General features: G+C 50.4%; 1 protein-coding gene across 1 annotated transcript; it reads right to left on the bottom strand.

Moving 5' to 3' along the window:
* Positions 1-1,958: 1,958 nt before the first annotated feature.
* Positions 1,959-24,063, bottom strand: rhbg (Rh family B glycoprotein). Its single transcript, XM_088621373.1, has 10 exons — positions 23,717-24,063; positions 14,402-14,588; positions 13,537-13,687; positions 12,796-12,943; positions 12,115-12,281; positions 7,456-7,593; positions 6,284-6,417; positions 5,538-5,659; positions 5,132-5,205; positions 1,959-3,904 (listed from the first exon to the last, which is right to left on the bottom strand). The coding sequence occupies exons 1-10, from the start codon at positions 23,907-23,909 to the stop codon at positions 3,818-3,820; spliced, it is 1,401 nt and encodes a 466-aa protein (XP_088477499.1). The 5' UTR covers positions 23,910-24,063; the 3' UTR covers positions 1,959-3,817.
* Between the last annotated feature and the right edge of the window lie 738 nt (positions 24,064-24,801).

Raw genomic sequence — 24,801 nt, forward strand, 5'->3', positions numbered from 1 at the left:
GGCTCTCACCACTAACCCCACACTGCCTCCCTCAGTCTCTCCCAGTGCCTCGGCTCTCACCACTAACCCCACACTGCCTCCCTCTGTCTCTCCCAGTGCCTCGGCTCTCACCACTAACCCCACACTGCCTCCCTCTGTCTCTCCCAGTACCTTGGCTCTCACCACTAAACCCACACTGCCTCTCTCTGTCTCTCCCAGTGCCAGTGTCCCAGGCAATGAACAAACACAATCACATGTACACCTACACCAGGGCCAGTATCACAAGAATCCTATTAACCTATTAGTACATATTTGTTAATAGGCTCCTGAGCACAAGGGAAGAGATCAACACTAAAAAGAAATTTTCCCCCAGGAGGGAGATACCAGACAACTGTTGCCTAATGGACAGGTGTTTTTTGGGGTTTCATATGTAGAAGAACATACATTTTATAAGTTTGATCTTTGTTACATAGGATGGCTGGGGTGCCATCACATAGTGAAACTGTGCTAAGACTGTCAGGGGACGCGTGTGAAATGAATTGTCTCTTTAAGGGGATGTAGAGCCTAAGGCTGAGTTGTGCCCTGCGCCGTTAGCGGCTTTGCTTTAGCTCGGAGGCCCACCTGCTCAGTTCCGCCCACGGGACCCGCCGGTCGCGCCGCCGCGCTGCCAGAGATCGGAAAGACCCCGAGCAGGACGGCTGCAGCGCCGCGCGCAGCCGACCACCCCCTTGTGAGAGAACGAGCACGTGGCTCAGAGCGCCTCATCAGCGCCCCCAGCTGTTGACTCCACAAAGTAAAATAGGTTTTTAATTGGCGGATGAGAAAAACGGCTGTCTGGCGGTTATGCACCGATGGAGGGTCATCAAAAAATAATCACTTGAAACCCCCCCCCCAACGACCGGAACACCAACAGATTCCGTCCAGTTGACGTAGCCTGGCTTTTTAAATCTTGCAGCCCCGTTACAGGCAAAACGTTACACCGAATTAGCGTCTCTGCCTGGGATAGCAACTGATCAAACTCTACATTTCTACTCCTTCAACCCAGTTTCAGAAACTGCCATTCCGAACAGCCGGTCCAAAGACCCGAGTGCAGAAATGATGTATTGTCCCCCCCAGCACAAACGAGGCGCTCGTCATTTTTAAAATACACTGCGTCGCCGATAGCCGTCGCGATTGTCATCTGCTGAGCGGAGAGCATCGTTTTCAAAACAAGGAAACTAGTCGCTAGTTAGAGTTGACGCTGAGGTGAGCCAACTGGCGACAGGGGGCGCTCTGCCGTACAAGATGGCGCCTTTCAGACTGGCTGGCAAAACGGGGTCTCCCTGTCCACAGAGCGTGCACGTTTGAAACCTCAGGCGGTGTGGGCTCATGAAGAAGCGGTGAACTCAGTAATTAGTTCATTGGAAGACTCGAAGGCAATAGCTGTTAGGCTATCTGCTGCCCCGCCCCCGCTGAGAAACCAGTCTCCTGAGAAAGGAGATTTAATGGTATAAAGAAGGATACCAAAGGGGAGGATTAGTTGTAACTCATCTGATAATTCCACCCAGCCAGAACAGCCGGACATCTTGTTCCGGACACCCGCCACCCTCTGTGTAAAGAATTGCTTCTCAGAAGCAAGCCGTGGTTAAACAAAACGAATCGAGGAAAGATTGGGGGGGGGTCAGTGGTCATTCTCTCATCTCATCAACGAAACAGGTGGGTTTTTTTAATAGTATTAAAAAATCAAAGGCGATAAACGAGAGGTCGATCGGCCGATCTAGACCGTTTTTGGTGTTTCTTGAAAGACGCCCGCATGTCGCCTTGAACATCATGGCTGGGTAACTTGTTCCATATTCCCACCACCCTCTGCGAAAAGAAGTCTTGTTGTCAGTTTATTCCAGACTCCCAGACCTCTAACCCTTCGTCCGCTAAAAGTGAGACGCCAACAGAGCGCAGAGGATTCTGGGCCTCACGTGAAATAAACAGAATATACAATACCGTTTGTGAAAAAGGAGCCATATATTCTTTATTTATTTTCAACTTTTACCTTTTGAATATCGAGAATACAATGATTTTAAGCTTTTTCTCTGTGAGTTTTCGCCACGGTACTACAGTTTAGACACATCGTTTAAACACTTGAAACAGAAGCCGTAAACACGCAGCCTACTGCTAAAAAAAAGTTGTCTCGTATTGGCTTGGCCAACAGTGCTTTATTTGTAGTTTTTGCAAAAGGGAAAGAATCTTTTTTTAGGCGAGGTTTGCTGTTGTTTGAGGCTGTTCGTTTAGTCAAAGAGCTGCTTACGTTTTTTTTTCTGCCCTAAATGTAACAGTGTTGTGTAACAAAGTTTCGGAAGTTGATAGAGAAACATGAAGAGGTCGTTTCTGAGATAACAGCGAAAATTTAATGAAGAAATCTGCTAATCTACTAAACAGACAGGGCAGGTTATGAGCCGAACTTTTAACTACATTTCAAACCGGTCATCTGTACATGTAAAAATATTTATGATGCGCAACCAATCGTTTTTCATGTTACACTGTTTCTCAAAAGAGTATTGGGAAGAACGGGCTTTGCTTTTGAGGCATTAAAGTTCTCTTTTCTCAGGAGGGAATTATATCTCTCAGTGTGGGAAAAAGGGGGAAAAAATGAAAAATTGCTGCATCTTAAACGATCTCAACTCTCGTTCAAAGAAGGAAAAAATAGTTCCCATCTTTTAAAAATGCAAAGCCGAATTTTAAACATTTAATTTAAAAACTTTAGGGTAGGGTAGAGTAACAAAGCTCTTCCTCTTTTCAAATCACACTCCCTGAACTCCCTGAACTGAACTATTCTAGTTAAGACAGGTTTGGCATCTTTCCTACGCAGTGTACCAGAGAGGCTCAACAGTGACCCCTGGTGGCTCTCTACGTCCTTGACAAGCACTTCAGAATCGTATCGGCCACTGTCCCGGCTCCGCCGGCGATCTCGTACGATACGCGTAGAGGAGCGTTCAAGAGTTACAAGAGAGAAACGGGTAAGGAATCGGTCAAATGAATTTACTCCGTTCTGTCTCAGCGGACGCCAAGTGACGCCCCAAGAGACAGAGAGGCGACGAGAAAAGGAGACGCTGGTTGAATCAAAGGAGCACACGGGTCATATTTTAAATAAAAACATGAAAATGTTAACAGAACATGTTTGCTTGAGCGTAGCGGACGTCAAACACGTGAGTCTATTCACGTGTTTTTGGAGGGAAATGAGCGTGGTAAATGAAAAAACAGCACCACTTCACTACTAAGTTGAAAATTAATATATACTATTCAGTGTGTGTGAGTGTAGACGCTGGGAACGGAATTTTACTGGCTGTAAAAGGCTCACCGTGCTCATGGAATTCAGAGATTTAGAAACCTCAGGTATCAGCTTGGCAAACAAGGGACTCTATTAAAAAGCGTAACCGCAGCAGATAAGATTTTTAACATTTTCTTTTTCAGTTCAGGCGAGAGGCAGCGCAGCTGCAGCGCGGTTAGTTTTTTCGGACGCGCTCGCTGTGGCCTCTGGGCTAAAAAGCTGTAAAAAAGAGCCCCTTGAGAGCAGGACTGCCAGCGCCCCCTGAGCCTTGAGCCTGTGGCTCCGAGCACATCCGCTCAGGACACAGAGGACACAGGACAGCTGATCTGACTGAATGTCTTAGACCACGCCAAGGTAAGGCCAGGACGGTCAGGTACCCAGGTAGACGAGATTCCACGGCTCGGTGATGTGGCTCAGTCTGAAAGGACCCAGAAAACGAATTTAAAAAGCTCGTGTTCTTCGGTTTAGTGTGGGTGTGCAGGCGGGTGTGTGGGGGTGTCTGTGTGGGACAGCTTCGGCGCCGCTTCCTCCTGAGCGTTAACCGTTGAGTGGCTTTTCCGTCTCCTCGGGGGCTTCGTGTCGAACCGCGGTCAGCTCGTCGTGGGCCTCGTCTTCCTCTGGCACCTGGAAAACACGAGGTAGATTGCAGATTGGGGGGGTCGAGCAGGCGGGACAGAAATGCCCTTAGCTCTGCCTTATCGGGCAAGCAATGTGGTTCATGGAGCCGTTTACCCACTCCTAATCCCCGACTCCTCTCATATGAAGACTTACCCAAGAAATAAATCTCCCCTTGTGAATTCGATAACAGTTTTGGCTGTGGACAGCAGAATGCCACCGTGAATCTTTCCGAACTTACGTCAGTTCTAGGCAGGATGGACTTGAACGGAAAGACTGGAATACTACAGGCAAAGCAATCACTTACCCATGAAACTGAATGTCTTGCGTGGAAAATCGATTCATTCGCATTACATCACTACGCTCTCAACCGAGCCGGTGTTGGAACCAAACGGCCAACACCAACTTGAAGCCCACTTTAATAAAAACTCATTGCAATTATCTGAGCAACGCTGCCACCTTGTGGACACATCCCTGCATTGCCCTCCCAAGAGTTCTTTTTTCCTTCACTTCAGAAACGACTTCCTGGAGAGCCTCACTCCAGTTAGTCTTCAATAAATCGCACTGGTCTGGCCTGTTTCGAGAGACTGGGGACATTTAAGCAATCAAGTGAAAGGTCTGTTCAATAAAAGGAAGTCAAACCCTGCAGGGCTGAACTGCGTTCAGATTTGTGTTTCAGATGATCTTGAATGGGACGGTTCTGCGGTGCAGTGGTTGTTCAACTCTGGACCTGGGGCGCTGTCTGTGTGGAGTCTGCATGTTCTCCCCGAGTTTGCATGGGTTTCCTCCAGGTGCTCTGGTTTCCTCCCACAGTCCCAAGACATGCTGGTGGGTTAATTGGCTTCTGGGAAAAGCGTCCGTGGTGTGAGTGTGTGTGTGTGTGTCTGTCTGTGTGTGCCTTGTGATGGACTGGCGTCCTGGCCAGGGGGTACCCTGCCCTGCGCCCGTTGCTGGTCCAGCTGGGCTCTGGCTCCAGCGCGACCCTGGACTAGAAGTGGTTAGAGAACAGAGAGATGGAAGATCTCAAATGATCACGCGCTAAATTAAGTGACGACACCATTAGCAATGACCGACCTCTTCTTTTTGAGACTAATAACATCACATAAGTCTTATCTCACTGCTCAGGCACATCTAACCTGACACTGCACGGATGCTGTAGGCTTTTTAACAGAGTGCAATAGGACAGACTGGGACTCCGACGGGACGAATCCAGCGGACTGGACCGGGAGATCGTACCTCCCAGTAGACCCCGTCTTCAAAGCACATGGTGTCAGGAGGGGATCCGAAGACAGGGAGCTTCAGGACGAATCCTGTCAGGATGGAGAGAAAAGGGGGATTTGGTGCATCAGGAATGAACTGCAGCAGTCAGAGTGCAGCTCATTACTAGGCACCTGAACACAATCGCTCTGCAGTTTTTACGGTCCATGCAAAAGAACGCTTTTCCTATCGGACTTACTGCCTGACAAACAGACATTGAGAGGTGATCGGAATCATTTAGTGCAATTAAAGGAGATGGCCATTAATTTGGTCCACCATCAGTACACAGTTTTTTCCAGTGCAGGTGAACTGTCTGCCACTGCCCCTCACCTCTAACGTCCTAAACAGAGTGGCCCAGTTCACGATCCCTTCCCCGGCCACTCACCCACAATGATGCCGCCCCCCAGCGCGATGCCCAGCGTGATGAGCAAGGAGAGAGCCTGGTTCAAGCCCTGCTTCAACGCCGTCACTTCCCCGCTGAAGATGTCTGGGAACACCTCCTCCATCCTGCAGAGCCAAGACAGCAAAGCCTGAGACCACGGCCACCACGCAGAGGCTACTGCAAGCCCAGCTGTGCAGGCCCACACGATGTTCGAGCCACCTGCCCTTCTGCGCGTCTCCAAATCATCTGTCCCACTGCACCACACAGACCACGTGGCTCCACTCATTTATATCCCTTCCTGTGTTCCCAGATGCTCTCTTTCCATACGCGTGGAATTGGAAAGGATTCTTTACATTTCCCACCCACCCAATTAGGAAGCCAAGGAACAGGTAAAGGTTTATTCCGCGCTGAAAGGAAAAGAGATGCAGCATTTCGGCTGTGGAGCCTTCTTCAGGTGTGTCAAGAACTGGTGATGGAATGAACCTTTACCTGTTCCTTTGCAGCCTACGCATGCTGATGCAGCTCCCTGCTTGAACTTCAATTAGGAAGACGCCAGTGGCTTAAAGGCTGAGACCACTCCCAGCAATAACTAGGGAGTGAAATATAACCCACACAGGTATGCCCCCCCCCGTCAGAACGATTCAGCTCGGGACGTCCCGTGTGCTACTCAGTGCCCCGTGTGCGTGGTCAGAGAAGTACGCCCCACCTTCAGCCCAGAAAACAAGCCTGATCTGAGAGGTGGTCCTTACCCTTCTCCATAGACATCGTGTGTAGCCAAAGAGGCAGTGATCGCCCCTACGATGGCTCCCAGGATCCCCGGCATGCCATGGAGGTTGTGGACGCCACACGTGTCCTGGACCTTGAGCTTCGCCTCGAGGACAGGCTGAGGGGGGTAGAGAGAGGCACAGAGGAGGCAGCGCAGGGGGTCAGAGCAGCACTCTCACTTTCTCAGACCGCTCAAGAAAACTCGGGTCACAAAATCAAGTCATTGACGGTCTTGCAAAAGTCGCCAACTCTCCGAATTAAGAACAACATGTGAACATTGTGAAAGTACTATATAGTTGCCCCTCTGCCGAGAGTTTGCACGAGTGGTGACGTGATGCAGCCCTTCCTGCTCACTAGTCCCTGTAATGACTAATGCACTGTGATGTACGAGCGAATAACTACAGGCTGTGTGGCAGATATTTAGTCTCAGAAATGTTCCCACGTGATCTGCATGCAGAGTTAACGAGTAAGAAGTATTTGTCTGCAAAACCGTCTCAAAGTCAAGAGCCATATTTCTACTGGATTAAAAGTGATGTATTCACAAGCCTGCTTGTTTACAATGTCACAGGGCTGCTTCACCTCACTGGATGTCTCGCTCTGAATGGCAGAATACAATGCTGCACATAAATGGAAATTCAATTATTTTGTGGTGCAAATTAGTTTTACGTGTTACTGTGAACATTTTGCTTTCATTGTGGTTTGAAATGCCCTCATCAATGCCGATTCTTTTGAACCCAGAAATATAAAAATAATGCTACAGTTCCCCTTTAAAATCAGCAGACTCAAAGCAGGAGGAGACTCTGTCTTGCACATCTCGTGCTCGATACGCTGAAGGGCACATCAATACGCCATCATTGGGAAATAGTTTCGGCTGATTCAGAACTAGTAATACAATTAGGAGAAAGTGCCGGTGTGCCAGTTTTGACCCAGAGTCTTACTGTCTGTAGCCCAAGTCAATGACCGTTGCCCAGGACAGTGGATTAAAAATATCCAGTGCTGTAACCAATAAAGATGACAGGTTCAGCCACCCCTGACTCTGTAAAGGCTCTGGAGGTGGTATTCACCACTGAAGAGATCGGGCTTGACTGATTTCTGGGACTGGAAACGAAAGTGTTTTCACAAGTGCAGAACTGACGGGAGGAAGGGCTTCTCTTACCGAGAGGTACTTGAAGCCCAGGGTGGAGATGGTGCCCGCCAGGAAGCCCACGACCATGGAGCCGAAGGGCGTGAGCATCATTTCGCCCGCCGTGCCGACTGCCACGCCCCCTGCCAGCGCGGCATTCTGAATGTGGACCTGTCGGCGGGGGGAAGGTTACTTATTATCAGGGTTCGGCACAGCGCAGACATCCGGGGTCTCCCAAGATCCACCTGAACTCCCCACTGAGGTGTGGGGTGTGGGGGAGGTGTATCAGGTGTGTGAGTGTGGGAGGTGTATCAGGTGTGTGAGTGTGGGGAGGTGTATCAGGTGTGTGAGTGTGGGAGAGGTGTATCAGGTGTGTGAGTGTGGGGAGGTGTATCAGGTGTGTGAGTGTGGGGGAGGTGTATCAGGTGTGTGAGTGTGGGAGGTGTATCAGGTGTGTGAGTGTGGGAGGTGTATCAGGTGTGTGAGTGTGGGGGAGGTGTATCAGGTGTGTGAGTGTGGGGAGGTGTATCAGGTGTGTGAGTGTGGGGAGGTGTATCAGGTGTGAGTGTGGGGAGGTGTATCAGGTGTGAGTGTGGGGGAGGTGTATCAGGTGTGTGAGTGTGGGGGAGGTGTATCAGGTGTGTGAGTGTGGGGGAGGTGTATCAGGTGTGTGAGTGTGGGGAGGTGTATCAGGTGTGTGAGTGTGGGGAGGTGTATCAGGTGTGTGAGTGTGGGGAGGTGTATCAGGTGTGAGTGTGGGAGGTGTATCAGGTGTGTGAGTGTGGGGGAGGTGTATCAGGTGTGTGAGTGTGGGGGAGGTGTATCAGGTGTGTGAGTGTGGGGGAGGTGTATCAGGTGTGTGAGTGTGGGGAGGTGTATCAGGTGTGTGAGTGTGGGGGAGGTGTATCAGGTGTGTGAGTGTGTGGGGAGGTGTATCAGGTGTGTGAGTGTGGGGAGGTGTATCAGGTGTGTGAGTGTGGGGGAGGTGTATCAGGTGTGTGAGTGTGGGGAGGTGTATCAGGTGTGTGAGTGTGGGAGGTGTATCAGGTGTGTGAGTGTGGGGAGGTGTATCAGGTGTGTGAGTGTGGGGAGGTGTATCAGGTGTGTGAGTGTGGGAGAGGTGTATCAGGTGTGTGAGTGTGGGAGGTGTATCAGGTGTGTGAGTGTGGGGAGGTGTATCAGGTGTGTGAGTGTGGGGGAGGTGTATCAGGTGTGTGAGTGTGGGGAGGTGTATCAGGTGTGTGAGTGTAGGGGAGGTGTATCAGGTGTGAGTGTGGGGAGGTGTATCAGGTGTGTGAGTGTGGGAGGTGTATCAGGTGTGTGAGTGTGGGGGAGGTGTATCAGGTGTGTGAGTGTGGGACGTGTATCAGGTGTGTGAGTGTGGGGGAGGTGTATCAGGTGTGTGAGTGTGGGGAGGTGTATCAGGTGTGTGAGTGTGGGGAGGTGTATCAGGTGTGTGAGTGTGGGGGAGGTGTATCAGGTGTGTGAGTGTGGGGGAGGTGTATCAGGTGTGTGAGTGTGGGAGGTGTATCAGGTGTGTGAGTGTGGGGGAGGTGTATCAGGTGTGTGAGTGTGGGAGGTGTATCAGGTGTGTGAGTGTGGGGGAGGTGTATCAGGTGTGAGTGTGGGGGAGGTGTATCAGGTGTGTGAGTGTGGGGAGGTGTATCAGGTGTGAGTGTGGGGAGGTGTATCAGGTGTGTGAGTGTGGGGGAGGTGTATCAGGTGTGTGAGTGTGGGGAGGTGTATCAGGTGTGTGAATGTGGGAGGTGTATCAGGTGTGTGAGTGTGGGGAGGTGTATCAGGTGTGTGAGTGTGTGGGAGGTGTATCAGGTGTGTGAGTGTGGGGAGGTGTATCAGGTGTGTGAGTGTGGGGGAGGTGTATCAGGTGTGTGAGTGTGGGGGATGTATCAGGTGTGTGAGTGTGGGGGAGGTGTATCAGGTGTGTGAGTGTGGGAGGTGTATCAGGTGTGTGAGTGTGGGAGGTGTATCAGGTGTGTGAGTGTGGGGGAGGTGTATCAGGTGTGTGAGTGTGGGGAGGTGTATCAGGTGTGTGAGTGTGGGGAGGTGTATCAGGTGTGTGAGTGTGGGGAGGTGTATCAGGTGTGTGAGTGTGGGGGAGGTGTATCAGGTGTGTGAGTGTGGGGGAGGTGTATCAGGTGTGTGAGTGTGGGGAGGTGTATCAGGTGTGTGAGTGTGGGGGAGGTGTATCAGGTGTGTGAGTGTGGGGAGGTGTATCAGGTGTGTGAGTGTAGGGGAGGTGTATCAGGTGTGAGTGTGGGGAGGTGTATCAGGTGTGTGAGTGTGGGAGGTGTATCAGGTGTGTGAGTGTGGGGGAGGTGTATCAGGTGTGTGAGTGTGGGACGTGTATCAGGTGTGTGAGTGTGGGGGAGGTGTATCAGGTGTGTGAGTGTGGGGAGGTGTATCAGGTGTGTGAGTGTGGGGAGGTGTATCAGGTGTGTGAGTGTGGGGGAGGTGTATCAGGTGTGTGAGTGTGGGGAGGTGTATCAGGTGTGTGAGTGTGGGAGGTGTATCAGGTGTGTGAGTGTGGGGGAGGTGTATCAGGTGTGTGAGTGTGGGAGGTGTATCAGGTGTGTGAGTGTGGGGGAGGTGTATCAGGTGTGAGTGTGGGGGAGGTGTATCAGGTGTGTGAGTGTGGGGAGGTGTATCAGGTGTGAGTGTGGGGAGGTGTATCAGGTGTGTGAGTGTGGGGGATGTATCAGGTGTGTGAGTGTGGGGGAGGTGTATCAGGTGTGTGAGTGTGGGAGGTGTATCAGGTGTGTGAGTGTGGGGAGGTGTATCAGGTGTGTGAGTGTGGGGGAGGTGTATCAGGTGTGTGAGTGTGGGGGAGGTGTATCAGGTGTGTGAGTGTGGGGAGGTGTATCAGGTGTGTGAGTGTGGGGGAGGTGTATCAGGTGTGTGAGTGTGGGGGAGGTGTATCAGGTGTGTGAGTGTGGGAGGTGTATCAGGTGTGTGAGTGTGGGGGAGGTGTATCAGGTGTGAGTGTGGGGGAGGTGTATCAGGTGTGTGAGTGTGGGGAGGTGTATCAGGTGTGAGTGTGGGGAGGTGTATCAGGTGTGTGAGTGTGGGGGAGGTGTATCAGGTGTGTGAGTGTGGGGAGGTGTATCAGGTGTGTGAGTGTGGGAGGTGTATCAGGTGTGTGAGTGTGGGGAGGTGTATCAGGTGTGTGAGTGTGGGGGAGGTGTATCAGGTGTGTGAGTGTGGGGGAGGTGTATCAGGTGTGTGAGTGTGGGGAGGTGTATCAGGTGTGTGAGTGTGGGGGAGGTGTATCAGGTGTGTGAGTGTGGGGGAGGTGTATCAGGTGTGTGAGTGTGGGGAGGTGTATCAGGTGTGTGAGTGTGGGAGGTGTATCAGGTGTGTGAGTGTGGGGGAGGTGTATCAGGTGTGTGAGTGTGGGGGAGGTGTATCAGGTGTGTGAGTGTGGGGAGGTGTATCAGGTGTGTGAGTGTGGGGAGGTGTATCAGGTGTGTGAGTGTGGGAGGTGTATCAGGTGTGTGAGTGTGGGGGAGGTGTATCAGGTGTGAGTGTGGGGAGGTGTATCAGGTGTGAGTGTGGGGGAGGTGTATCAGGTGTGTGAGTGTGGGGAGGTGTATCAGGTGTGTGAGTGTGGGGGAGGTGTATCAGGTGTGTGAGTGTGGGGGAGGTGTATCAGGTGTGTGAGTGTGGGGAGGTGTATCAGGTGTGTGAGTGTGGGGGAGGTGTATCAGGTGTGTGAGTGTGGGGGAGGTGTATCAGGTGTGTGAGTGTGGGAGGTGTATCAGGTGTGTGAGTGTGGGAGGTGTATCAGGTGTGTGAGTGTGGGGAGGTGTATCAGGTGTGTGAGTGTGGGACGTGTATCAGGTGTGTGAGTGTGGGGGAGGTGTATCAGGTGTGTGAGTGTGTGGGAGGTGTATCAGGTGTGTGAGTGTGGGGAGGTGTATCAGGTGTGTGAGTGTGGGGAGGTGTATCAGGTGTGTGAGTGTGGGGAGGTGTATCAGGTGTGTGAGTGTGGGGGAGGTGTATCAGGTGTGTGAGTGTGGGGGAGGTGTATCAGGTGTGTGAGTGTGGGAGGTGTATCAGGTGTGAGTGTGGGGGAGGTGTATCAGGTGTGTGAGTGTGGGGAGGTGTATCAGGTGTGTGAGTGTGGGACGTGTATCAGGTGTGTGAGTGTGGGGGAGGTGTATCAGGTGTGTGAGTGTGGGGGAGGTGTATCAGGTGTGTGAGTGTGTGGGAGGTGTATCAGGTGTGTGAGTGTGGGGAGGTGTATCAGGTGTGTGAGTGTGGGGAGGTGTATCAGGTGTGTGAGTGTGGGGGAGGTGTATCAGGTGTGTGAGTGTGGGAGGTGTATCAGGTGTGAGTGTGGGAGGTGTATCAGGTGTGTGAGTGTGGGGAGGTGTATCAGGTGTGAGTGTGGGGAGGTGTATCAGGTGTGTGAGTGTGGGGAGGTGTATCAGGTGTGTGAGTGTGTGGGAGGTGTATCAGGTGTGTGAGTGTGGGGAGGTGTATCAGGTGTGTGAGTGTGGGGAGGTGTATCAGGTGTGTGAGTGTGGGAGAGGTGTATCAGGTGTGTGAGTGTGGGGGAGGTGTATCAGGTGTGTGAGTGTGGGGGAGGTGTATCAGGTGTGTATGGGATGTATAGAATGTATGGGGTGTTCAGGGTGTATGAGAAATGCAGCAGAGAAATGAAAAACTCACCATGTCCAGTTTGCCCTCCCCACAGACCAGCGCTGACATGGCGTAGGTGGCCAGCGTGCAGGAAGCGAGAGAGTAGTAAGTGTTCATGACGGTCCTGTGCTGGTCGTCCCCATGGGCAGTGATGGCAGAGTTGAAACTGGGCCAGAACATCCACAGGTAAATGGTACCTGAAGACCAGAACAAAGAAGCAATTGTCAACCAGACAGACAGTGGACACATGAGACAATTGCTGTGTCCACTTAAGATTATTAGTAAGGCCTGACCCTGTCCAGTCCTGGGCAAACAAAAATTTGAGTCCCGTCAAGTAATTAGTTCAATCCAGAAGCTGAGAACACAATTAACTTCTTGTGTTTCCTGAGGATCAGCCTATCAGGAATGGCTCCCAGCTCCCTTGGTGACGCTATCCCTGACATTGCTGACTGAGGATCTAGTTGACAGCTGTTTTCTTCTGGTGATTTTAGCAATGGAGGGTTGAAAAAGAAGATAAATCCTTGGATGCCGATGGCCTTGATAGAGTCAGATCAATAAAATAAGCCACTAGTCACACCGGTATGGTGAAAGCCTAAAGGATTTGATGTCAAAACTTCTCATTGCGCTCATCATGGGTCCCAAAATACAAACCGCAATTCCCTCCAATCATAGAGCTCAATTTCTCACCAACCACAGAGCTCAATTTCTCACCAATCATAGCGAAGAGGTCAGAGTGGTAGACGGAGCCATTTTTGTGTTTGCTCTTCTCCAGCTGGGGCCGGTACAGGATGCGGGTGACCATCAGGCCGAAGTACGCCCCAAAAGTGTGGATCGTCATGGATCCGCCAGCGTCCCTCGCCTGGGAACAACAGCATTCATGTACAGACAACCCCCACGCTGCAGTAGTCTCGAAGGAGACCTTTGTCTCTAAAATTAAATGCTTTCTGATGTCGGGTATCAAATATAACATCCGTTTCTACGTGCTGTGAAGAAAGCATCTTCTTGACTGCTTGTGGTAACAGCTTTGTTCCTTGATCTTGCTGATCTTTTTGCAAGAGATATTTATTAGAATAATTATGAACTCCTTGCAATTTATATAGCATATTCAGTCAAGAATCACTACCTTTTCTCTTTCTCCTGCTGATCAGTCAGGAATCACTCCCAGCTCTCTCACTCTCCTGCTGATCAGTCAGGAATCACTCCCAGCTCTCTCACTCTCCTGCTGATCAGTCAGGAATCAATCCCAGCTCTCTCACTCTCCTGCTGACCAGTCAGGAATCACTCCCAGCTCTCTCACTCTCCTGCTGATCAGTCAGGAATCACTCCCAGCTCTCTCCCATTCTCATCCCATTCATAAAGTCATGTGTATCTGTATTGAAGGACCAGCTCTGCTTTCATGGGAAAGACAGAAGTGGTGCGGGATCTGCTTCCGAGAGACAGCGGCTCACTCACCCCCATCAGAGAGAGAAGAATGAACTCGTTGACTGCGAACAGGGTCACCTCAAAGACAGCCATCACAAGGAGCTGCACGGGGCTGGTCTTCCCCAGCACGGCGCCGAAGGAGATCAGCACAGAGCCCGTGCAGAAATCGGCATTGATCATGCTGGAGGGAGGGAAGAGACACACCAAAATAAAGACAGGACCCCACTGCTTCTCCACACCGAGATCAGAAGAAATGAGGCGCACTTTGGAGTGTCTGTCTTTGAGGTCTGGACAGACTAGATCAGTACATGTGGTACATTCTGAGTGTGATTATGGTCCTGTGTTTGTATTCGGTCTGTGCACTCCTGTGTGTATGCCATGCGTTTGGGTGTGTGTTATGGATTGAGTGCAGCTCTTCTGGAACATACTCAGTGCACTGAGCCCTCTTACACATGCATGTCCTTGTTGTCCGTGTGTGTATGTTGAGTGTGTGTGGATGCCCACCTCTCCGTCCTGATGTGTGTGTGTATATATATAGTATGTTTATATACTCAGTGTATATAGTGTGAATATATATATACTGTGAGCGTATATAGTATATATATAGTGTGTATTACGTGCGTGCCAGTGTTGTGCCCACCTCTCCACCCCGATGTGTGTATATATACTGTGTGTATTGTGCGTATATATAAATATTGTGTGTGTTTATATACTGTGTGGGTACTGTGTGGGTACTGTGTGTATGTATATACTGTGTGTTTATATTGTGTGTGTATATACTGTGTGGGTACTGTGTGTATGTATACTGTGTGGGTACTGTGTGTATATATACTGTGTGGGTACTGTGTGTATGTGTACTGTGTGGGTACTGTGCGCGTGCCAGCGCTGTGCCCACCTCTCCACCCCGATGTGGATCTTGCCATGGTGCAGCCCGTGCAAGAAGCCCTGCATCAGGGTGGCCCACTGCAGGGAGAAGGCGGCGATCAGGAAGTTGAAGCCCACGCTGCCGAACCCGTAGCGCTTCAGGAAGGTCATGAGGAAGCCGAAGCCCACGAAGATCATCACGTGGACATCCTGGAAGCCTGTTGACCGCAAAGAGATTGGGACACTTGTCACCGAGCTCCAGCAGGTCAGGACACCTGAACACCACTCACTTCCAACAAGAAGAACCACTGCATCCGAACTCTTCGATCTCTTGTGACTGAAATAAGAGCACCAGAACTCTCAAAGAAGGAGGAGAGGCCACATTGACTTTCCTGGTTGCTATATCTGCACCTGTATATCATCTGAAGTGACAGGGAATGCATTTAGGCCTGAAAGCAGGAGGTACTGTTTACGCAAAGGGTGGCGAGTGTCTGGAACAAGCTGCCCAGCCAGGCTGGTGCCGCAGGGATCCTTCAAGACAAGACTGGACAAGATCCTTGGATTCATCAAAAAAACAACCAAATGAGCAATTTAGATTGAACGGGCTCCTGTTGGTTGTGACCTTCTTACATTGTGTTCGTACGCAAGCAGTACAAAAGCAATTGCCCATTGGAAGCAAACATGGCTACAGGGTTTTAAAGAACTGTAAAGTCGTGTCAACAAGCTGCAAAGCTGTTCTTAGGCTAACCACAGGGTTTGTGCTTTCATTCTCTGTAAGGATTTGCAATTCCCTCCTGGATATATTTCCAGCTCCTACGTGGATATTGCTGGTTATCGCTGTGAATGTTTAGCACGCTAACATCAAATCCACCAAAACAGATTAATAAAAGTTCATCATAAATAAAATGTGAGGAAACCACAGAGCAACTGAACTATAGCAGCTTCCTGCTGGATCCAACCCAGTCAACAGTGGTCCTCAGAGCATTGCACAGCAGCAATGTTTCCTCCACGTCCAAGTTTTTTAGCAGCCAGTTCAAGGACAAAAGCTAATGCAAGTAATAAAAACGTACCACTCCGGAGCAGCGTTTTGAAAGAACACATTCCGTAGATTCTGAAATTGCCATTTTAAAAACAAAAGGGAAGAAAATCTCTCTGCTTCCTTGTTCACTGCTCTCCCATCGTTGTCTGCACGGTTACTCACATTATGCCAGCACACACTCGGGGGGGTGTGCACATTGGCCTGCCAGCTGATCTACAAACACCTCCACAAGTCAGGCCGGTCAACAATTCTCTTCTCTTGTGCTACAGCAGCCAGTCAGTCACCCAGTTAAATTCTTTACAGACCTGCAGCGGCAAATAATGCAATTAGCGTAACCAAACACTGGGGACAGTTAATTGATGTTGGTGTTTTTGGTCAGGTAGTGTGAACTGCATCTATAGCAACCCTCACTCCTGATTGCCCCTCACACACACACACACACACACACACACACACACACACACACACACACACACACACACACACACACACACAGCTGTTTGGCTCCAGAAAGTGAATCTTTCTAAAATGCATCAACTGCTTTGCACCGGCCTCCCAGCTCTGTATCAGCTCAGACACATCCCCGTGTGCCTTTACTGGGGCTGCAATCTGATCCTTTCATCAGTGTGCCCCAGCAGCGGGCCAACAAGCTGCCTCTGCCATGCTGTTGCCCTGGCACAACTCGAAAGAGGCCGCCGAGGGCACCAGCCTTCCCGACTGTCTGCTGCCCTCCTTCTCTGCATGACTGCGCTGATCTGAACATTCAAGAACCGAGCTTGTTCCCCTGTCGTCAGATCAATTCCCAGAGCCCAGAGGAGGGAATGAAGTGATCAATTCTTTGCATTTCTATAGAACTTTGCATCCTGTACAAAGTGGACCTACTTTATCCTATAATAACAACAACAGTAATAACAATTCCTTACACTTATATAGCGCTTTTCTGGACACTCCACTCAAAGCTCTATACAGGTAATGGGGTCCCCTCCACAACCACCAGTGTGCAGCCCCACCTGGATGATGTGCCAGTCTGCTCCCCACACACCAGCTCTCAGTGGGGAGGAGAGCAGAGTGATGAAGCCAGTTCAGGGATTATTAGGAGGGTGTGATTGGTAAAGACTAGGAGGAAATTTGGGCCAGAGCACCAGGGTAATACCCCTATTCTTTTCGTGAAACACTCTGGGATTTTTAATAACCACAGAGAGTCAGGACCTCAGTTTTACATCTCATCCGCAGGACGGCTCCTTTTTACAGTCTAGTGTCCCCCCTCACTATACTGGGGCATTAGGACCCACATAGACTGCAGGGTGAGCGCCCCCTACTGGTTCCACTAAGACCTCTTCCAGCAACAACCATCTATAAATATACTTAGGTCTGGTTTCCTGGTTTGCTTAAGGATCCCATCTGTGAGTGACGTCTGTGCAGACCCTATAACACATTGTATAAAATACAACTTTTGGGTGACATCACTGAATTTCCCGCTGTCTGCTTCACAGTTCTCTACATTTACACAGGACGGGTTTCAATGTGTGCAAAAGCACTTGCAATAAAAGTTCAGAAAACTGCACTGACACTGGCAGAAACATCTAGGGTCCAGTTTCTTTTTGATTCTGATCTACAAGCCTGACAGAAGAATATGAAAAAAAGCAATGACGCGGACTCTCACAGCGGCAAAATGTGATCTGTGCTCGAGGTGGAGGATTCCAATATTTATTTCGAATATTTATTTTATTTTGTTAACCGGATTTTTAAAACTCCACTGATGTGTTTTACCCTCGAACACAACCACTGTGCAGAAAAGATTGACCGCCCGCAGTCCGAGCTGACGTCAAACTGTGCTGGAACGTTTTACATGTATCAATGCGCGCACTCCAATAGGCGCGACCTGGGAGGTCTACATCCGCAGTCAAGTAGTTCTGCCGCGGGCAGTCATTAGGCAAAGCGCCCAGCGAACTCAAACCGGTTCCGCCAGGTTTTCGTCTTCCTAACCTGCAGTCCTTTCTTGTTCATCCAAACCTGTCTAGACGGCAGACCACATGCGCTGCTACTGTACATGACTGCTCTTTCAGCTCTACCCACTGGCGAAACTCTGCGTCGCAAATGCCCCTAACGAGCAGTGCCGTTATACCTCAAATCGCCATGAAAGACATTCTCCTGAACAAGGGGCTATCTTTAAGGCTGTCCGAGGGTTAGAGCTGAATTACAGCTGCACTCGGCAAACCCAAGTCTCGGTGTTTTGCTCCAAGCGAGAAATCTGCCATCGAACACTTGGTTTTCAAACTGCAGTTCCAGTCAGTCTTTTTACCCCCGGCCTGCTCTCCTGGACAGCCCGTAGTAGCGGTCAGGGCTTTGGACTCTTAATCAGAGGGTGAGTGGCGAGTCAAACACCCTTCTGGTTTCGCCCCTGACCGGGGTAGCTACAGAAATGATCACCGCCCTTGTGGTGGGGGACCTCTGTTTGGGTGGGCCTAGCCCACCTAGCGCAGAGTCTCTTTCCTCTCCGTCCACTTCACACCCCCGCGTTAAAGGCGTAAATCCAGGATGCATCCGTGACACGGTGCACTTGTGTCTTGTGGCTGTAATGCCCGAAACTGCCCTCGGGGGTGCTTTCATCGCGCCGGCACTGTGCGCTTGTAGCGACAGGAACGACGAAAACGAGTTTCCCAGCTGTACTGCGGCGGCTGGGCTGCGCGTTTCCGCCTCGCTGGTGCTCGGAGCCGTTTGCCAGCGTTTTTCTCAAACCGCCGTTTACTGTTCACGGATCACTGGCCCGTTAAATCCCGCAGGTGTTTCCTTGTAACTGCTGCTCGGCCACAGCTTGCGAATACAGCACTTTTTAGTCTCTTTCTGCTTGGAAATTGCAGATGCCTTTAGTAGTTTTAATGCTGTTCGGTATTATGCTTCAGGGCGAGGGCCCGTATTTTATCCATCTAGATTTTTCAGTCGGATTCCTAAAGTTCGCCGAGGTGTATCGGCCATTTTGTTTAGGTGCTTATCTCAGGAGATTTTAATTACCTAATGCAATTTACAGTTGGTTTCCGTGCACCAGTCGAACAACTTTGCCCAGTTCTTAAGGTTTTTACACGTGTAACAGTCTGCCGGACTGATCATTCGCATCTGATTGATACCCTTTCGGCACACAGCCCAGTTTCACACCTGAAGAAGGTCTTCCTTGTGCGCGAATCCAGGGCACACCTGAAGAAGGCTCCACGGCCGAAACGTTGTGTTCTCTTTCTTCTTTTTTTCAGCATGGAATAAACCTATTACTTGTTCCTTTGCAGTTTCACACACGCCGACCATCGCCTCCGGCTCCGCGAGTTTGGAAACTGCCAGGCGACACAGCTCTGAGCTACAGGCGGTTTCGCTCCATCACGAGATTAAAAACACACGGCTCCACGAACCCACGCGCCGAGGTTTCATCCCGGAGTGGGAGCGCAGGCTGTCCTGGATTCGCGCACAAGGAAGACCTTCCCCAGTTAAGCACAAACGGAGCCAAGCCGCCATCAGACTGACACAAGGTTCGAGTGTTGAGCTGCGTCAGCGCAGAAACGTCCTAAGGGACAAGTGAAGACACACCTGAAGAAGACTCAGCAACCGAAACGTTGCGTTTCCCTTTTCTACTTCTCGGCGTGGAATCAACCTGTACTTGTTCCGTCACACGGATGAAAAACGGCGTCTCAGGTTGACAATCACAAACGTACGATGCGAGATTTAGCTTGCGCTTTATTTAAATGTCATCGCTATCCAAAATCCCGTTCAAAGCCCCGCGCGTTCTAGACGTCTATAAAAGTGAAAACAAAAACTATAAATCCTGTCATTTTCTTCAGTACTGGCACCCATTTTAAAACAAAAAACATCAAGTCATCCAGAAGCGCTTAAAGCGGAGTGTTTCTACTTGAAATGTTTCTGGTTGATTTGATGTTTGTGTTTAAACATATGTTTATGTTTTCTGGAGCTTGTTTATAAGTGGTATTCTACAAGAGGTGCTGACGTGCTAGTGGAAGACAGGTTATATGCGGGTGTGTCACGGCTATAGCTAGGGCAGAAGACTTCTGAAAGCTGGGGTTTCCGAATGAGGCAGAGGTTAAAACGTGCGCTGTGAGTCTACCCTCTCTCCCGCTCACAGCTACAGACTCCCGTGCAAGCGCGCACAGGCGCACCGTGGGACGGGGCGGTCCGTCCGCGAGCTCACAGCGAACCTGGCCAGGGCGTGCAGCCCGCAGCCGTGTGCGCGCAGCTGAGATGCGATCAGTCGAAGTCAGGGAAGGTCGTAGCCCGGACTCGGAACGGAGACGTAAACGCGGGGCCGTGGCTCTGTGGGTCAGGATCCGCGCATCTGGCTGGAAGGTTACCGGTTCGCACCGCGCGGCTGACAGAGGAAGCCTACTCCGTTGGGCCCCTGAGGAAGGCCCTTTACCCCAGCGTACAATGGCTGACCCTGCGTTCTGACCCCCAAGCTCCTCTCCCTGTCTGTGTGTCTCATGGAGAGCAAGCTGGGGTCTGAGAAAAGACACATTTCTAATACAATAAATTGTATAGGGCCAATAAAGTGATCTTATCTTAAATCTTGTAAGTTGTATAATTTATTGTACTTAATATTCTACTCTGTATCCTTAATTCTATCACCTTCTGTCCTATCTGTCCTTGCGAGCTTGCGGGTAAAGCATTTCATCGCTGTATGCTGTATTGTTGTGCATTTGATAAATAAACCTTGATTGATTGATTGATTGATTGATTGAAGTGGCCCACGCAGCCTGCGGAACGAGCGCGCACCTACGTGGACCAGCTCGGTGACAGGAGCGCGGATCTCAGAGAAGCTGGTGACGCGCCTGTTCCTGCGCCGGGGGGGGAGACAGCAGGTGAACTGAACCAGCACAGGGCGGCCTAAAGCTGTGTTTGTACAGAAACACAGCACGTCCTGCACAAACTCATCCATGGCAAATAGGGGTTTGCACTGCTTATCAACAGGGAGATGTGAAAACAGCACGATTTTCTTTTTAAAAAAAACATACCTTCACCCGCATGGACTGCTCCGAAAGAAGAAAGCGTGCAATAACACCTCTATTATTGTTACGTTTGAGGGAAATGGTTCATTACAAGCTCTGTATTTATACATACACACCCCTCATTTTCAATAACCGCTTTATCCTTCCTTGGAAGAGCACGCAAGACCAAAACAAAAAAAAGGACGCACTTCTTTACACAAAGGGTGGTGGGGGTGTGGAACAAGCTGCCCAGACATGTGGTTGATACTCTGGCTTCTTTCAAGGTACTGCATGAGATCTTCAGATCAATCAACTACTAATGACCCATCGAACTCGATGGCCGCCGTTCTTGAGCTCGTAAAGGGTCTGGATGAGGAACTCCTGTTCCTCACAGCACCTTGCTCAGGGGCCCAACGGAGTAGGACTCCTCTGCTGGCCGCGGGATTCGAACCGGTAACCCGCCAGCCACAGGCGCAAGGCCTGAGCCACAGAGCCAGCGCCCCGCCCGATAAAAAAGACCGAGCGAGAACAAGGAATTGAGATGACGTGAAGGCGGTTTATAACTATTTTTGTATCTTAAAAATGACTTATTTCCCAGAATACTATCAGGCCGGACTGTATCTTTTCCTTTCACCCGTGGAGGACAAAATCCAGCTGTTTCTGAGCCAGGGGACGAAGTAACTGAATATCCCCGGCAAAGACATAAAAGACGCCGCGATTTTCGTCTGCATTTTAAATTTTGACCGATTTAACGCGCCCGCATTATTGCTGCTGCGGCTGCGCTTTTTGTTTGCCAAGTCTATCGTTCTTTCTGCCCGACTACTTCACAGGCGGCAGCACCCCGGCAAGGAAGTGCTGTTGCAGCGGTGTGGTTAAATATTACCCCTCTTTATGACTTCAAGAAGACCTTTAACCGGCTATCCGCCAGACAGACGGATTCCGTCCTTTTTCAAGATCGTACTCTACCGCCTTGTCCTCTCTAGTGCGATCGCCCTCCCCTGCCCCGAAGCTTTCCCCTGGACTCTCACGCTTGCAAAACTCTGCAGCCCTCCTCCCAGCTCTCTGGCAGGCGAGGGGAGCGGAGACGCGCCTTGCCTGCTCTGCTGTTCGCTGTTTTCTACCCTTTAAAACTGGCGAGGTGTTTTCCCTCGTCGAAATGAAGACTTCTCGGACCGTAGCTCGTTCAATGCTCTTTCAACGCTTAAAACACTAAATATCTCGGTTCTCGGCTCCAAAACCCCCGACAGCGCCGCCTTTATCCGAGCGCATTCCGTTCGGATTTCCAGATCCTTAATTGGCTTTTGTCTAGGGATCCGAAGTCAGCCTGCATAAAACACGGTCTGCAAAAACGTCCTTCAGCGATGTTAGAACCAGGTTTACAACCCTCAGGTCAGCATGCGCGTCAAACCGTTTCTCAACACGTCTCCTACCCCTTGCTCGGGTTATTTTACTGATGAGACATCAATGTGGCGGTACAGAGCCACAGTGGTCAGCATTGCTGGGGCCCTATGGTTCAAGTCGGGAGCAGGGGTGCTGTCTGTGTGGAGTTTGCATGTCCCCCCCCCCCCCCCGTGTTCACGTGGGTTTCCTTCGGGCGCTCCAGTTTCTCCTGAGTCCAAAGAGTGAAGACTGTGGGAGGTAACAGGAGCAAGACGTGTTAGGAGATTATTTGGTTTCTGGGAAAAAAAATGGGCGCTGGTGCGAGTGTGTGTGTGTCTGAGTCTGTCTGCCCTGCTATGGACTGGCGTCCCGTCCAGGGTGTGTCCTGCCTTGCGCCCCGGTGCTTGCTGGGATAGGCTCTGTTGGTTAGAAAATGGATGGCGGGTCCCAGGATCTACAAAAGCCTGAAGACCTCAGGCAAATGCATACCACACAAGCAGCACAGAAAAAAAAAACTATAGCTCAAATTTTTCAGATTTCTATCCATTGCTATACAGCAAATACATCGATTGCATCGAATCTAGGTTATTGAACACACCATTGCTTAAAACAGCCGATAATATAGCAGTTCACATGTCTGTTAACTGCAGCTGCTGCCTTTCAGAAAACATTGAGGAACTGTATCCAGTGTTATTGCTTGTGACTGTTACAAGTCAGGAAAAAAAGTACAGTACAAACAGTAAATTTAATCTGCAGTTCTGACCTTCCTGATGTTAGATGGGCCGGTCAGGACATCTGAGGGACAGACACACCTGGGGGCGCCATACTGTGCTGACGGGTTTAGATGATTTTACTTGGGAAGCTCAGTAATCCGATGTACAGAAAACCAGGAGAATGGGCTCTTATCCCGTGTGTGTGTGTGTGAGGCATTGAAATAACACACTTTTAATGAAGTCATTTAAAATATTGTGGGAACTCAACAGCGCAGCTGCTACAGCCCTAGACCGGCGATTTATGAGACATTTGATGATTGAAAGACACCCCTCAAGCTGTCCTTAGTGTCGGAGTGCACTTCCTTTCATGACTGAAATTCAAGCCTGCTGACCAGTCGAGATCCTGCAGGAATACGGGATACTGTCTTCAAGAAGCACACGAGCCCTTGACTGCTCACTTGGTCTTCCGAAATCAGGGCAAAGAAGATCATCACCAGTAAGGATTTACTATGGTACACCACCACAAAAAGAGTAAGCTGACAATCCGAGTGCGCAGTTAAGTGTGGTAAAACTACAGCAAGCTGCAGTAAGGCACAGGAAAGCGTCGTAAACATAGTAAAGTGCAGCAAAGCACAGTAAAGTGTGGTAAAGGCGAAGTAAAGTGCACTAAGGCACAACAGAGTGTAGTAAAGGTGTAGTAAGGTGAAGTGAAAGTGTGCTAAAGATGCAGTAAGGTCCCATGAAAGTGTGGTAAAAGCATGGTAAAGTGTAGTAAAAAGTGAAGAGCAATAAGGCGCAGTAACGTACAGTAAGGCGCAGTGAAAGTGTAGTAAAGGTGCAGTGAAAATGTGGTAAAGGCGTGGGAAGAAACATAGTGAAGCGGGATGCTGACTGACGGAACCTACTGTGCAGCAAGCACAGCAATAAACCCAGGGCCTGGCATTCCTGTACGGAACCGCTCGCTCTCTCCAGAAGCGCTTTTCCTACATTTGCCGTGTATGTTCCGAGCCCAGCGCCAACTCTCTCAGAACTGTAGCCGGCGAACCCCGCCTGCGTGCGAGTGTCTCACTGCAAACGCGCTCTCAGGGCAGAGCGTACGGAACACACCGCATGTGGACAGTCCGTGAAAAAGGGTACAAAGTCACCCCCCTCCAGGAGCCCTCAGAGCCAGAGCCCCCACCCCTGTCCTGTCAGCCCAGCCCTCCTGCGTTCAAGCCCCCCTCAGTACTCACTGGGGTATCGGTAGTAAAAGTCGTTCTCGATGTTCGTGGACTCGTTGTGCTTCCTGAGGTACTGGTGCCACTTCTTGGCGTCCGTCTCGTAGTCGTACTCGACCACCACGGCGAAGAGGATGATGAGTATGACCTGCAGGATGATGCACGTGACGGGCAGCCGCAGCCGCATGTTGGTCTTGTAACCGGACATCTCCTGCTCTTCGGCCGGAGCGCTCCGCAATTAATCAGGCAGCTCACCCAGCAACGCGCGGGGGCACGGATCCACGGTGCGCTCCGGGGAGAGGAGAAGGAGGCTGTTTGCCGCTGTCAAACTCCGAGGAGCTGGAGCTGGCACTGCCGTTTCCTTATTGTTTTGGAGATTTTAAAGACAAGAAGGACCCGCCCCCCAGCCCCACCTTGGCCACGCCCTAGCACCAATCAGACCAGCGGAAAAGCAACGACCCCGCCCCCTATATGTTAATGAAGTACATCAGGCGCGCAGGTATCAAAGCGGCCCCGCCCCCTCCCCGTGAGCACTTCCCTAAATAAGTGTTTTTGCCATCGGTCCTGTGCCAGTTCCTCGGTTTCACAACTTTGCTCATTTAGTTGAGTTAGCTGAAATGCATCAGAGTGAAGTAGAAAAAAAAAAGCTTCATGCTTGGAGTGTTTGGTACATTGTCATTCTCTTCACAGATCGGACTCTCTATTAAGAGCTAATAAGGGAGCAAATTCTTAATGAGCAAGGAGAGACTGAATAATATTCTGAATGCTGCAGCTGTTAAAATATTCCGGTTAAAGTACATGATTTTCAAAACCAAGGACTCAAAAAAAAGAATAAGCTCAAAATAAACCAGCAAAAGACCTGCACCCAGGTCCTGGCATGGATTCCTGGAGGGCAGCCGAAACAACAAGGGGAGAAGCCAGACTTGTGCGTGAGAACCAGGCCAGTGCCGAGCTCATCTCTGTCTGTCCTCGGTACTGATTTGTGAAAAGAAAAGTTCATAAAAATCAAAATCTCTGTCCATCACCGCCCATCTTCAACGAGCTGGACAGCTCATTACCCCAGAAACAGCCACTGGGGTGGGACTGTCATTTCCACCAAC

Source organism: Lepisosteus platostomus, chromosome 26, assembly GCF_059453375.1.
Source record: "Lepisosteus platostomus isolate fLepPlt1 chromosome 26, fLepPlt1.hap1, whole genome shotgun sequence".
NCBI lineage: Eukaryota > Metazoa > Chordata > Actinopteri > Semionotiformes > Lepisosteidae > Lepisosteus > Lepisosteus platostomus.